Source organism: Tenrec ecaudatus, chromosome 1, assembly GCF_050624435.1.
Source record: "Tenrec ecaudatus isolate mTenEca1 chromosome 1, mTenEca1.hap1, whole genome shotgun sequence".
NCBI classification, from domain to species: Eukaryota; Metazoa; Chordata; class Mammalia; order Afrosoricida; family Tenrecidae; genus Tenrec; species Tenrec ecaudatus.
Window position 1 is genome coordinate 249160485 of NC_134530.1, and position 16277 is coordinate 249176761.

Below are 16277 nucleotides of genomic sequence, written 5' to 3' on the forward strand. Positions count from 1 at the left end.
CAGATGGACATTGGGCCTCCTCATGCATACTTCCCCAATACAATAGCACCTTGCCTTGCCCTGCTAAACGGTCATTGCATGATACCCACCTTCCCGACATGATCACTGAAGACAGATGTGTGTAAGCAAATAAATGTGGTGAAGAAAGCTGATGGTGCCCGGCTATCAAAAAGATATAGCGTCTGGGGTCTTAAAGGTTTGAAGGCAAACAAGCGGCTATCTAGCTCAGAAACAACAAAGTCCACAGAGAAGAAGCACCCGGCCTAAGTGAATACAAGGTGTTGAATGGACCAGGTAGCAGACACCAAGGATCAAAAACAATCATTGTGTGATCACCTTCCTCACATAATCGATGAAGACAACGACGACGGTGTGCATAAGCAAGTGTGGTGAAGAAGGCTGATGGTGCCCGGCTACTGAGAGATATAACGTCTGGGGTCTTAAAGGCTTGAAAGCAAACAAGCAGCCATCTAGCCCAGAAGCAACAAAGCCCACATGGAAGCAGCACACCAACATGGGTGATCGTGAAGGGCAGAGGAGACCAGGTCTCAAACAACAAAGGCGGGAGGGGGGTGGAGGGAACCACATCACCGTGAATGAGGGGGAGTGCGTGATGGGGACCCAATGCCCATCTGTAGACAGCTGGACATCCCTTCCAGAGGGGTAGTGAGGAGGAGATGTGTCACTCAGGGTTCAGTGTAGCAACAATGAAACTCAAAACCTTCCTCTAGTTCCTGAATGCCTCCTCCCTCCCAATTATCATGACCCCAACTCTACCTTGCGGACCTGGTTATACCAGAGGATGTGCAGTGATGCAGTAGGGATCTGGAAACACAGGGAATCTAGGACTGACGAACCCCTCAGCACCAGCGGTAGGAATGGCGACACCAGGAGGGAAGGGGGTGTAGAAAGGGAGAACCGATCTTGGAGATCTATGTGTAACCTCCACTCTGGGAGATGGGCAATGGGAGGGTGGATGAGGGGAGACGCCGGGCAGTTTAAGATAAGATATAATTATTTATAAACTATTAAGGGACCAGGGGGAAAGGGGAGTGGGGAGGGAGGAGGAGGGGGACAAAAAGGGAAACCGAGCTGATTCCAGGAACATAAGTGGAAGGTGAATTTTGAGAATGACGAGCGCAACAAATGTATAAGGGTGCTTTGCTCAATTGACGTATGTATGGATTGTGATAAGAGTTGTATGAGCCCCAATTAAAAGATTTATTAATAAAAAAAAAGATTAGAGTGGAAATAAATGAACTGGAAAACAGAAAAATGGGAACCAAAAAAAATCAATAAGACAAGCAGATTCTTTGAAAGAATTAACAAAATTGACAAACTGCTGGCAAACTTAACCAAAGACAAGACAGAGAAGATTCAATGAAAGATGAAACTAAAAAACCAATTACCAAATTCAGAAGGAAGTAATCAAGAAAAAGCAGCAAAAAACTTGTCCCTCCCCACAGAAGAATTTACTTAAGAGGAGGTAACGGACACTGCAGCTAGGGGAGAGGGGCATGTCTGATCAGAGCAATTGCGAGTAAATGAAGGGGGAGGAAGAGAGAGTGGAGCACATCCTGGCCCATCAGGCCTGGAGGACAATATCCCCGCTCTGAACAGCCAATGGACAGAGTGGACAATATGGCTGATCCCATGAGACACGCCGTCCCTTGATGGCCCAGGGCCCTAAGGGGGACAAAACTGGAGACTCAGGGTTGGAACTGGCCCAGACTGACCATGACACCGAGGCAAACCACTAAAAGCAGGCAGCTGAGCAATCATGGGAGCAAGGCAGGGAGCCCCTGAGGGAGTAAAAAGGACAGACTCAGGCCAGAGCATGGTACCCCATTGCACCTGATTGAAGGACACACCTAGAGATCAAAAATCAGACCTTGATCTATTTACAGGTCTTTCTTTATTTTTAAAACTTTTTCTTTCAATTAATTTATTCTTCTATGGGTAATTGGTTTCCTTTTTTGTTGTCATCACTGTGTTCTCACTCATCGCCTATCTTGCTATGGCTTGATTTTTGGTGCATATTATCTCTACAGATCTATCTAGATAAGATAGACTAAATGAATAGTAGGGAGGAGAAAACAACGGGACCAATGGTTCTGGGGGGACACAGGAGAGGGGGAGGTGGGGATAAGGATGTGGTGCTGACCAACCCAAGGACAGGGGAGCAACAAGTGATCCAAAATCAGTTTCAAGGAGGGTATGAGAGGCCTGGTAGGGATTCAGCAAGGGCAAGGTAACTGACAGAAATTACTGAAACTCTAATGAAGGCTGAGCATGATAGTGGAACAAGAGGAAAGTAAAAGGAAATAGAGGAAAGAACTGGGTAACAAAGGGTATTTATAGAGGTCTAAAGACTGAAATGTACACATGTAAATATATTTACATAAGAGTGTGGGGAAATATATGTGCACATATTTATAGGTTTAGTATTAAGGCAGCAGATGGACATTGGGCCTCCACTCAAACACTTACTCAATGCAAGGACATGTTGTTCTATTAAACTGGCATTCCAGGATGCACACCTTCCCGACATGATAGCTGAAGAAAAATGTGTACATTAGCAAATGTGAAGAAAGCTGATGGTGCTAGGCTATCAAGATATAGCGTCTGGGGTCTTAAAGGTTTGAAGATAAACAACGGCCATCTAGCTGAGAAGCAACAAAGCCCACATGGAAGAAGCACACCAGACTATCTGACCATGAGGTGTAAAAGGGACCAGTTATGAGACATCAAAGAACTAAAAATCGTATCAGTGGGTGTCCACCTTCCTGATACGATCACTGAAGACAAACATGTGCATAAGCAAATGTGCTGAAGAAAGCTGATGGTGCTTGGCTATCAAAAGATATAGCGTCTGGGGTATTAAAGGCTTGAAGATAAACAAGTGGCCATCTAGTTCAGAAGCAACAAAGCCCACATGGAAGAAACACACCAGACTGTGTAACCATTTGCTGTTGAAGGGATTGGGCATCAAGCATCAAGGAACAAAATATCATATCATTGTAAATGGAGACTCAAAGCCCATCAGTAGCCAATAGGACACCCACTTACTGAAGGGTTGGGGGGAGGAGGTGAGCCAGTCAGGGTGCAGGGTAGCAATGATGAAACATACAACTTTCCTCTACTTCTTAAATGCTTCCTTCCCCCACTATCATGATCCCCGTTCTACCTTAAAAATCTGGCTAGACCAGAGGCTGTACATTGGTACAGATAGCAACTGAAAATATAGGGAATCCAGGACAGATGATTCCTTCAGGACTAGTTGTGAGAGTGGCGATGCCTGCAGGGTGGAGAGAATGTGGGGTAGAAAGGGGGAACTGATTACAAGAATCTACGTAGAGCCTCCTCCCTGAGGGATGGACAGCCTGGAAGAGGGCGGGGGGAGACATCGGACAGTGTAACATGACAAAATAATAATTTATGAATTATGAAGGGTTCATGAGGTAGGGGGGAGTGGGAAGGGAGGGAGAAAATGAGCTGCTGATATTAAGAGCTCAAGTAGAAGGCAAATGTTTAGAGAATGATGTTGGCAACAAATGTACATATGTGCTTGACTCAATGGATGTACATATGGATAGTGATAAGAATTGTACGAGCCCCAATAAAATGATTTAAAAAAAAGAAGCAAAGAACTTTTCAAAACAAAAGCAAAGAACAAAATAGGAGATGGTTTAGAGCAGGGGTCCTCAAACTTTTTAAACAGGGGGCCAGTTCACTGTCCCTCAGACCCATTGGAGAACCAGACTATAGTTTAAAAAAAACCTATGAACAAATTCCTATGCACACTCCACATCTTATTTTGAAGTAAAAAACAAAACAGGGCAAAAACACCCAGCAGCCCAGATAAATATGCTCAGTGGGCCGCATGTGGCCCACCGACCGTAGTTTGAGAACCCCTGGTTTAGAGTCCTAAAGATAAACTGCAGAGAACACGGAGAGAGACAAACTGAAAGGTCCTATTGCAGGGTATACACAGACCACCAGACATAATGAAGGAATCCCACCCAGTGGAATGTCTTCTGACCACTGTCCAGGGACGTGAACAGCCTTCCTTCCTAGCAGACAGAGAGCCTATAATCATGACAGACGTACTTAAGTTACATTGTAAAACCTAATCATTTAATCTCCATTTTGCTTCAATTTAAAGCTGTGTCCACTTTTACTATTTTCTCATTTCTTTTCTCTGTTTTCTCATTATTTGTTGTGTCGTTTGTTTACTTCCTGTTTTTAAAAAATGAAATCCAGGACAGGAAGACGTACAGAGACAGTAACTGGATTAATAATTACTTAAGAGGTACTGCAGGAGAGGATGGGGGCAGCAAGAAATTAACAAGAACTCAAAAAGAAAATATTCTGAAATTAACTGTGGTGCTGACTATACAACTCTCCTTAATAAGACAATGCTTATGATGATGGCAACATATGTACAAATGTGTTTGATACAATTGACGTATGGATTGTTATATGAGCTGTACGAGTCCCCAATAAAATGATTTTTTTAAAACCCAAAACATTACTGAGGGGGAAAGAAAAGACTGAATTATACGCAAATAAAACTGTTAACAAAAGAAATCAAACCACACACTACATTGGGTAAATCTACCGCAAAAGAGCTGTTTAAAATTGTAAAAGCAAAGAGGTCACTTTTATGACAAAGGTCTATTTTTTTTTAATCATTTAATTGGGGGCTTTTAGAATAATTTTATTGGGGGCTTGTATAACTCTTATCACAACCATACATTCATCGTGTCAAGCACATTTGTTGCCACCACTATTTTCAAAACATTTTATTTCTACTTGAGCCCTTGGTATCAACTTCTCATTTTTTCCCTCCCTCCCTCATGAGCCCTTGATAATTTATAAATTATTATATTTTTTTCATGTCTTCTACTGACTGATTTCTCCCTTCACCCACTTTTCTGTTGTCCATCCCCCCTGGGAGGGGGTTATATGAAGATCATTGTGATCAATTTCCCCTTCCCCTCTTACCTTCCTCTTACCCTCCTGGTATGGCTACTCTCAATGTCGGTCCTGAGGGGTTTATCTGTCTTGGATTCCCTGTGTTTCCAGCTCTTATCTGTACCTGTGTACATGCTCTGGTCTAGCCAGATTTGTAAGGTAGAATTGGGATGCTAGTGGGGGAGGGAGCATTAAATAACTAGAGGAAAGCTGTATGTTTCATCGGTAATAAGATGCACCCTGACTGGCTCGTCTCTTCCTTGTGACCCTTCTGAAAGGGGATGTCCAATTGTCTACAGATGGGCTTTGGGTCTCCACTCCGCACTTTCCCTCATTCACAATGATATGATTTAATGCCTGATATCTGATCCCATCAACACCTCATGATCACACAGGCTGGTGTCCTTCTTCCATGTAGGCTTTGTTGATTCACAGCTAGATGGCTGCTTGTTTACCTTCAAGTCTTTAAGACCCCAGATGCTGTGTCTTTTGATAACCTGGAACCATCAGCTTTTTTCATCACACTTGCTTATGTATGCATCCATTTTTGTCTTCAGTGATTGTGTTGGGAAGGTGAGCATCACAGAATGACGGATTATTACAACAAAGTATTCTTGCATTGAAGGAGTAATTGAGTAGAGGCCCAATGTCCATCTGTTACCTTAATACTAAATCTATAAATATATGTACATAGATCTATTTCCCCATTATGTATAAACATATTTACATACGTACATGTCTGTATTTAGACCTCTATAAATGCCCTTTGCCTCCAAGTTCTTTCCTCTATTTCCAATAAAGGTCTTTTAAACAGCTATATATGAGCATATAAAAGCTGAACAAAGGAAAAAGAAGATAATGGAATTGATGTTTGAATAGTGGTGTCCAGTGAATAAGCAGACTGGTGTGGTATAGTTATGATTTGGGCTAACGATAAGGTCAGCAGTTTGAAACCTCCAGCCAATCAGGGGATGAGAGAACAGACTTTCTACTCCCATAATGAGTTCTAGTCTGGGAAACTCACAGGGACAGTTCTACCCTGTCCTAAAGGTCACTTTGAATAACCATGGACTCATTGGCAGAGAGGGTTTCGTTTTGTTTTGAGTTGGTGATGAATATTGACTACCATGGTGTAGAAGAACAAGCAAATGAAATTAATCTTGAGAGAAATATAACCAGAATGTGAGGATGGTAAGATTTTGACTTGCTTTATTTTGGACATGTCATCAGAAAACACTAAATGCTAAAAAGGGCAACATATTTTGTAAAGTAGGGAATCAGAGACGATGAGGAAAATACTCAGTGAGATAAACTGATAAGTGAGCCACAACAAAAACATCAGACAACCATGAAGATGGCAAAACCAGGAGACACTTTGTCCTGTTATGGTTTCAACAAGAGTAGATTCAATGGCAATAAACCATAAAGGCTTATAGTAGCAAATTTTACATTTAATTTTTTGTGCAGTTGTTTCAGTTTACATGATAGTAGAGGATATTTTTCTCTAATTCCAGAATCTTTTCTCTAATTCCTTTTAAAAAGAGACTATACATGAGAAAAACAGTAACTGCTAGCTTCAGCTATAGTAAACAGCTGAAGAATCAGTTTAAAACTTATAAATGTAAAAGTCATTCTACTAGGAGAGGTTATCTTGATGAAAATGTAAAATCCAAAATACTAATGCACCTTTTTTTTTTATTTACCTGTAACTTTGGTTCCAATAACCAGGGGCAAAGGAATTTCATCTGGGAGATCTTTGAATTGTGAAACATCTGCAACTTTCCTTTGTTGTAGAAGCCGTATTTTCTGCCGTTTCTGTTTTAATGCTGATCTCTCTTCCTCAAAAAATGCAGAAGAACATCTAGAATAAATTATAAAAATCATATAAACTGAAAACCATCCTATATAAAAACTTAGAATCTCCTTGGGCCCATTCTTTGCTTCTTCTACTTTTTCTTCCTCTTCCTTATTTTTTGAGTATTAAAAACTGGTTCTTAGAAACAGTACTAGTTTTTCTTCTAATTAAATTGCCTTTAACATTTCCTGAGAAAGAGGAGTCCTTCTGCTGCTCTAAGAGTTAGAGCCACACAATCCCTACACCGGTCCCTATGGGCTGGAAGCAACTCAACAGGGGTAGGTTTTGGGTTACCGGTAATTTTTTTTTTTAAAGACAGCACCTTGCAACACTGAAAGCTTTATAGGCTCAAAGATATATTATTATTAAACAGGTAGATTTGTTCACTATTCTTTAGTAAACTGTGCCTGAAACCCAGTTCAATTTTAAAGCTCTGTCCAGAAGAACAGGTTATTAACCTGTGACCCATGGGCATACTCATACAGGAATGAAAGAGACTTGCCACTGTGCAAACTTTTAATCATACTCTGCTCAAAAGCCAAAATATTGAATTCACTTTTATCTTTAAGGCCCGTTTTGCCTCTATTAATTTAAATACCCATAATAAACTATATTTCCATTTACATAATGACAGAAAGTAAGAAAAAAACTAGCAAAATGGAACACTGGGACCAACATAATTTCCAATGTGAATCAATATGAGTAGTAATAACAAGGACTGGAAATACGTAGAAAACCTTAGACATGTATTTTTGTACACTGCAAGGTTTCTGGGTAGTCCAAATAATTGTTTGCACTCTACCACTAACCTGAATATTTATGTTCCAATCTATTTAGCAGTTTTGAAAAAGACCAGGCAATCTGCTTCAGTAACATTATAGGCGAGATTAGTCATGCATTTTTTACCAAATTTCTTTTCAACCCTAGGTGATCTTGACTGCCTGCTGTATTGTAGATCTTGTCTTTTCGAGGTATACAGCATTCATCATAAAGCACATCAGAATTATATGCTTTTGAAACCCTACTAAGAAAAGTGAACTTTACCTAAAACATACTTTTGCATATTAAAGGACCTAGAGGGGCATATAATTCTAAATAATCAGATTATGCTCAAATTCTGTGAAATGAAGAAAATAAAAGTATTCATTTGAGTATAAGGTGCTTTGTGTATATAAAACCCCTACACTGAAATTAGTTAGCAAGATATATTTAACATATATTATTCTCAGAAATGGTATTAAAGACTAAAAAATATAATATGTATTAATGATTAAATACCCAATCTATTGATTTACCTCCGTGGTTTCCCCATAAGCCGCCTGATTTTTCCCCATTCTACTCTTGTTAGTTTTCTTGTCTTCAAATTAGGAAAAGATTCCTTTAGACATACACAAAAGTCATTATCGCCTTCAAAAAGTGGTCTATAAAGTAGAAATAATATTTTAATGGTTAAGATAAAATGAATTATTTTATTAACAGCTATAAAATCCAAAATACACACTCCAATTTTTCAAAAAATGGTAAACTTTCATTTCAATAATATGCAGATACAAAACAAACAAAATTCAATGCACCACAACTAAACTTGGCACTCATGAAACAAAAAATTTGTAACAGTTATTCAGGGAATAATTATGACTGAAATCCTAAGGATATTTATTTCTGTTAACTTTCCTACAAAGTGAACCTTTGGGGGACTATTGTAGCCCTTAAATGACATCAGATGATGATAAACAATTGCAAACTGCAGAGCAGCTTCATCCCAGAGGTAATGCCATCACCAAGGAGTCCTCTTTGAGATTAGATCAGTTTTAGAAATCCCCAAAAACTCAGATTACACCAGAATACTAAAAGCTCTAAGCCTATGGAAAACCTATGTGCAAAAGGGAAATAATTCTATCCATGGATTATGGAAACTGGGAAATAATTGTAACAGTGATGCATCAAATTATTGAGGTCAATTACAAACTTTCCTGAGCTTCACATGTTCTAGAGGAGTCAAGTGGTTTATAAAACATAGGAAGGAAATAAGGAGAAATAGCCAGCAAATTAAGCGTTTATGATTAGCATATGTGCATAGATTCAAAATCTTGCAGATTTCCTAAGGAAACTCTATTGCTAAATGATTGGATTTCTCACAAATGGCTATGTTCCACTTAAACATTTAGGATTTACAATCTTAGAAACCTTACAGAACATTTTTACCATTAGGTTTAGAATCAACTCAATGGCAATAAGGTGTTTGTGTACTCTTAAAATAGAACAACTATCCTAAAAATGTACTGAATCATTTTTAACATTAACAATTTTATAACTCTTATTCTAGCACTATAATTTCAAGATGGATAAACAAGTCTCATTCACCATAAATAATGATGTTCTGTTTTAATATATCTCAATTCCATGGTCTTTGTATATTAAAATTACAAGATATTTGCATTTCATTGTCCACAATAATGCATAACTTCTTCCCCAAAAGGAGAAAAAGGCAGCCGTCTAAAAAGGAAGAAGACTGAAATGGAATAAGGAACTGGAGTAAGAAATATCCAAGGTAAAATAGAATCAGAAGACGCTTATAGAAAAGGTTGTATTAAACTTCTGACTCAATGAATACTCACAATATAAGCATGATACCTACTTGTCTATATTTGAGTAGAACCATTCATATATGCACCATTTATGCGCTTTGGGAAGCTTGAGTAGGTTACGTAATCGAAACCCAATCTTCTGTGAGGCTTTCTTATCTGGTGTTGACATTGTTGCTGTAAATTTCTATATAAGAAAAATGAAATAAATTACAGTTCCAAGAAGTAAACAACTATAGTACTCTATACATTTTTAAAAGGTAAATTATGGTTAAGAACTTATATTCACTAATATTCATTATAAATTACTTTATTACGATTCAACAAAATTTTGATTATAAAAAGTCGCCAGAGGTACAGCCTGGGGCACCAAGCAGGCAATCTCTCCACCTGGCACTGGGTAATGAGCAGGGTCAGTTGTCTACCAAAGAAGGAAGTATGGAGGCGAGGGTCAGTGCGCTTGCACTGACAGATGCGAGAGGACAGACACTGCAGAGCTGAAGATGAGAAAGTCAAGAGGAAGTGGCTGCTAGCTGGAGATCCAGAGCAGGCCAGAGATCTGGAGCAGGGTGGATATCTGAAGCAGGCTAGTGACCTGGAGACTGGTAGCAGATCAGAGATGTGGAGGAGGCGAGAAAACTGTGAACAACCCAGAGAGCAAAGCAGAGCTCTTGGCTTCTCCTGGCTGTGGATACGGAGCTCAGGCAGTTTCTCTTTTTTTTTTTAATCATTTTATTGGGGGGCTCATACAACTGTACTCACAATCTATCCATCCATCCATCCATCCATCCATCCATCCTGTCAAGCGCATTTGTACATTTGTTGCCATTATCATTCTCAAAACAATTGCTTTCTACTTGAACCCTTGGTATCAGCTCCTAAGGCAGTTTCTGAGGACACTTCAGCAAATGGTAGCAAGATAATCAAATTCCCCAACTTCACCTCTCCTTCCAACCCCTAACATCAGAATTACCACCCTTAGGGTATGGGAAGGGGGGTGGGGTTTGGGGAAGCTGATAACATGAATGACTGTGTAACTCCACTCAAGAGTAGTTAACAAGAACTATATGAAAGGAGACAGCAGATGGTATTTGATATGGCAAAAATAAAGAAATAAATACATAAGGGTAGGGGTGGTTGGGGGAAAAAAGGGGAGCTGATTCCAAGGAGTTCAAGAAAGAGTTTTAAAAGCGATTGTGGTAGCAATTGTATGGTACTGTTTGATGTGACTGAACTATGAAATATTATGACATCTGTAAGAGCTCTCAATAAAATCAAAGAAAAAATTAAAGTTAAAAAGAGGGAAGAAAGTCTCCACATAAGATGCATTATAATGTATCAACACTTAGTTGAATCATCTAAAGCAATAGAAATATTTATAGTTGTGAACACCTACTGTATATATTTGTGTATAAGCCGAGTTTTTCCGCACAAAAAATGTGCTGAAAAAGTGGGGTTCGGCTTATACACGGGTTAGTGGTACCCCAGCCAGGTGTAACATCTTGCTGCCCCCCATCTCAGGTAACAAATGAGCGCCCATTATCTCACAGGTGATTGCTGTTTCTCCCCTGTCCATTCAAAGCCCCGCGGACACTGCAGGGCTTTGAATGCTTGTTTACTCACATCAAACCAATCAGAGCTGTCCTATGACGTGGACAACTCCAAGTCAGAGAAGCACCCATAGTGATTAACACCCATAGTGATTACCAGCTGAACTGGTAAGGATGTGTCTGTGGCTCCACTACATCTCTTCCCTCTGGTCTATGTTAATTCACATCCCGCATCCCCACCTGCATGGACCCCCGCTCCACCCCACCCACCTCCCCGTCGCGGGGGGTTGGGGGGGAGGAGAGTGTCATTACCATGAAAGTTCTTTTTCAAATTCTTGTTTGTTTTTTTTAATCCTATTAGAAATGGATACTCTTGAACCAAAACAAAAAGTCAGTTATATGAGGCTGGTTTCAAAAGGAAGGTTGTGTCAAGAGTAGAAGAGAGGAATAACAGAATTGCAAGGAGGGAAATCTGTGTTGACGAAAAGCAAGTGAGGGAGTGGCGGAAAATGAAGGCTGACTTCGAACAGATTCCAAAAGCCAAAAAAGCTCATCGTGGTTTAACTAACGTCTTTTTATGGGGCTCTAGAGAGTGAATTGCATAAATGGGTTATGGAGTGTCATCAAAATGGTTACTGCATAACACGCATGGGAATCCACATACGTGCTCTACAAATGGCTAAGGATGACAAATATAAAGCACCAGGCATTGAAAAATTTGCTGCGTCAGCAGGATGGTGTACCCGCTTCATGAATAGGTTTGGCCTACCGGTATGTTTGAGACAAAGAACAAAGATTTCCCAGAAATTGCCACAAGACCTTGAAGAAAAAATTATGTCATTCCAGTCATTTATTATAAAACAAAGAAGGATTTATAATTATGACCTGGCAGATATTGGGAATATGGATGAAACTGCTATGACTTTTGATCTTCCAAGCAACTATCTTCCAAGCAACAGAACTGTGGCAAGTTTAGGAGAAAAAAACATTTTTCCCAAAACCCCAGGAAATGAAACAAAAAACACTTTACAGTTGTTCTATCATGTTTGGCTAATGAACTAAGCTGCGTCCTGTCATTATTTTTCAAAGAAAGACCTTGCCTAAAAAGGTCAATTTCTCACCAAGAATTACTGTGCGTGCACATGTCAAAGGTTGGATGGATGAAGATGGAAAAAAAAATGGCTGGAAGAAATTTGGAACCGACGACCAGGAGCAGACTTAAAGAAAAAGCCATCGTTACTTGTTTGGGGTATGGTCAGAGTCCACCTATCGGATGACATAAAATCATTGGCAAAATCTAGTAAAGTTACTTTAGCCGTTATTCCAGGTAGGCTTACATCTGTACTGCAGCCTCTGGATTTATCTTTGAATAAGCCTTTTAAAGAAAGTGTGCGAAGGATGTGGCATGAATGGATTGTCATCTGGTCAAGCCCGACTAACAAAAGGAGGAAATCTCATGAAGCCTGACATAGAGTTAATAGCAAAGTGGGTCTGAGATGCATGGAAGACATTCCAGAAGACATGGTGCGACGTGCCTTCCAGAAATGTAGTATTAGTAATGCTATGGATGGCAGTGAAGACTGCACGTTGTATGAAAATGACAGCAGTGATGGTGATGACGGCGATCTCAGTGAGGACAGCGTCTATGATGACCTCACACCAGCTGAAGCTCTGCGTTGGGATACGGATGATGATGAGGAATCCAGTTTTGAAGGATTTGAACTGTTTACATTTTAGCTTGGTTGCTGATTGAGCTCAGGGAATAGTACTCTTAAGGTATCATTGTTGATACCTTATTGTTTTTGTGGAACCTGTTTTCCACTTACTGTGCTGGTTTACTAATATTAAATGACTTGTCCTTTTATTTATGTTTTTATTTAAAATAAATATTTAAATACATTACCCCACTGATGTCTCAATTTTTAGTAATTTTATTTTCATTTGTTTGGATTATTGAAACTCACCAATAGCTTCTGCATTTTTCACCCTAGGTTTATACTCAAGTCAGTCAGTTTTTCTGGTTTCCCCGATAATAATTAGGTACCTTGGCTTACACTCGGGTCAGCTTATATTTGAGGATATACGGTATATTAGAAAAAAAGAACCTGATGCAAAAGGCTTAAGTGGAGAGCAAATGCTTTGAAAATGATTATGGCAAAGAATGTACAGATGTGCTTTATACTATCGATGTATGTATATGTATGGACTGTGATAAGAGTTGTATGCGCCCTTAATAAAATGCTTAAAAAATAATAAAATGTTTAAAAACATAAAAAAAACCTGAGTACATGAGAAAAAGAAAAAAAGAAAATGTCACAAATAAACAACCTACAATTCTACCTGAAGAAAGTAGAAGAAAAATAAAGAAAATCCAAAGCAAGTAGAATCCAGAAAATAAAAAGGATTAGTGAAAAAATACATAGAAAACAGGAGTGGGAGGCTCAGGAAAGTTCATTATTAATAAAAAAATTTTTGTAAATTAACAAATCTTTAGCAACAATGGACAAGAACATAGAAACAAATGTTTTAACCTGATAAAATACATAACACATCCTCTCCATCTCAATCTCAGAATCATATTCAATAGTAAAATACCAAAAATATTTTCATGAGGAATATGACCTGAAATAGACTGGCCATTTTGAATCAAATACAATGCTTACTATGCCAAGAATGACAAATTCAAGAGAAAAGATATTGCACTTATTATCAAAAAGAGCAATTTAAGAGCAATTCTGAAGTACAATGTGTAAGTGATATATCTACAAAAGAAAAATCATTCAATACAACTATTATTCAAATTTACATACCAAACACTAAAGCCAGTGGTGAAAGAATTCTACCAAATCCCCCAGAGTGAAATTAAATATGCAATCAATTTTCAGTAATAATTACTAGTGATAAAAATACAAAAATGGTTCCCCGGCCCTCTGCTGCCGGAGCCATGAAGGTCGATATGCGCAGCTTTCAGCGGGTACAAGGTTTACCCCGGGCACGGGGGCGCCACGCCAGGACCGACGGAAAGGTTTTCCAGTTCCTGAATGCACAATGCGAGTGGGCATTCCTTTCCCAGAGGAACCCTCGGCAGAGAGACTGGACCGTCCTCTGCAGGAGGAAGCACCAGAAGGGGCATCGGAAGACATTCAAAAGAAAAGAACCCGCCGTGCAGTCAAATTCCAGAGGGCCATCACGGGTGCGTCTCTTGCTGATATCATGGCCAAGAGGAATCAGAAGCCTGAGGTTAGAAAGGCCCAGCGAGAACAGGCCATCAGGGCTGCCAAGGAAGCAAAAAAGGCAAAGCCAGCCTCTAAAAAGACAGCAATGGCCGCTACTAAGGCCCCCACCAAGGCAGCACCTAAGCCAAAGATTGTGCAGCCCGTGCAAGTGTCCGCTCCCCGTGTCGGTGGAAAACGCTAAGTCGGCAGCAGAGACTTTCTAATAAAGAAGCAATTATTAAAAAAAAAAAAAGAAGCGGTAGAGAGGAAGTCAAGTAGATTTGAAGCTAGAGCACACTGCTTTAAACTTGGAAAGAAATTAATAAGCTACAAGGTAACCTCAAAGAAATGCAATACACTATCTCACTAACAAGAAAGGGGAATCATACAAATGGTAAGCCCTAAAACAACGGCAATGAAGAAAATTGTTTTTTCAAAACCACACAAACGAATAACTACAAGAAGAAAACGTTCTTACACTACTGTTCTTAATGATTAAATTGTATAATATGTAAATTATATGTCAATGAAACTATGAATAAAGAACACACAAAATAAACTGAACACAAAAACTTAGGTAGAAGAAATCAGCAGCAGCATCACACACATACGCACTAAATCATATGACAACAATAAATTCATACCTGCCAACAATTACACTGAGGATTTAAAAACAGATGAAAAAAGAGAAAGCAACAGAGGATAGGACAGATAAGAAGACAGAACCCATCAACACACTGTCTATAAGAGACTCACACTAACTCTTACCATATTAGCTAAGAGACTCAAATTTGCATCAAATGGAATAAGTACCTTAAAAAGTATAAAGAGCGATAGACTGACGGAAAGAAAGCTGATGCAGCATTTTTTTAACAAGCTGGTACAGTTGTATTATTATCCGTCCAAATAGACTGTAAGGTAAAACATACAGTAAGACAAAACAAAAGGAATTTTCCATTAGGAAGATTCTATGATTCTGAACATGTATTACCTAACATTACTCCTGAATAAATAAAGCAGATGCTGATAAACTTAAAACTTGCTAAATAACATAGAATACTTGATAAATCGAATTGCATCTTGATTCATGACATTTAAAAGAAAAAAGTTCATGTTTGCTTCAGCAGTACATACTAAAATTGGAATACATAGAAGATTAACGTGGCCCTTATACAAGGATAACATGCAAGTTTGTGAAGTGTTCCATATATATATTTAAAGTTCAGTATGGATTTTAAAACATTTTATTATTTTAAATTATCCTAATGGTTTGTAAGGGTTTTTTATCTTTTAGTGGACATATGGGACTTTTGTTATTTTTTAACTGTTTTACTGTGAAGTGGTTGTGAGTTTACAGAGTAGGTCATCAGTTTTACATTAAACAATTCATACATTTTCATCTCATTCTTCACAATGCCCCCAAATATATCCCACGTGTTTCCTATCTCTTGCACTGTCTGATGCCTCCCTTCACCCACTTTTCTGTTGTCCCTCCCCAGGGAGGAGGTTATATGGAGATCCTTGTAATCGGTTCCCCCTTTCCAACCCACCCTCCCAGTATTGCCACTCTCACCATTGGTCCTGAAGGGATTATCCGCCCTGGATTCCCTATTTCCAGTTCCTATCTGTACCAGTGTACATCCTCTGGTCTAGCTGAATTCATAAGGTAGAATTGAGACCATGATAGTGGGTGGGAAAGAGCATTTAGGAACTAGATGAAAATTGTATGTTCCATCATTGCTACATTGCACCCTGACTAGTTCATCTCCTCCCTGCGACCGACCCTTCCATAAGGGGATGTCCAATTTCCTACAGACGGGCTTTGGGTCTCCACCCTGCAGTCCCCTTCATTCATGAAGATATTTTTTGTTCTTTGATGCCTGATAACTGATCCTTTCAGCACCTCATGATCACGCAGGCTGGTGTGCTTCTTCCATGTGGGTTTTGTTGCTTCTGAGCTATGTGGCCACTTGTTTACCTTCAAGTCCTTAAGACCCCAGACGCTGTATCTTTTGATAGCCGGGCACCATCAGCTTTCTTCACCATATTTGCTTATTGACCCGCTTTGTCTTCAGCGATTATGTCAGGAAGGTGA

General features: G+C 39.3%; 1 protein-coding gene and 2 pseudogenes across 3 annotated transcripts in view; 2 read left to right on the top strand and 1 right to left on the bottom strand.

Moving 5' to 3' along the window:
* Positions 1-16277, bottom strand: part of LIN9 (lin-9 DREAM MuvB core complex component) — a 90937-nt gene that overhangs the window by 48347 nt on the left and 26313 nt on the right. For all 3 annotated transcript variants that reach the window (XM_075531044.1, XM_075531035.1, XM_075531026.1), the window contains 3 exons: positions 9471-9604; positions 8128-8253; positions 6681-6838 (listed from right to left, as the gene is read on the bottom strand). In XM_075531044.1, coding sequence (XP_075387159.1) covers positions 6681-6838; positions 8128-8253; positions 9471-9604 — 418 coding nt within the window. The remainder of the gene's footprint in view (positions 1-6680; positions 6839-8127; positions 8254-9470; positions 9605-16277) is intronic.
* On the top strand, positions 9890-14405 carry LOC142429696 (large ribosomal subunit protein eL24-like; annotated as a pseudogene).
* On the top strand, positions 15297-15395 carry LOC142438272 (U6 spliceosomal RNA; annotated as a pseudogene).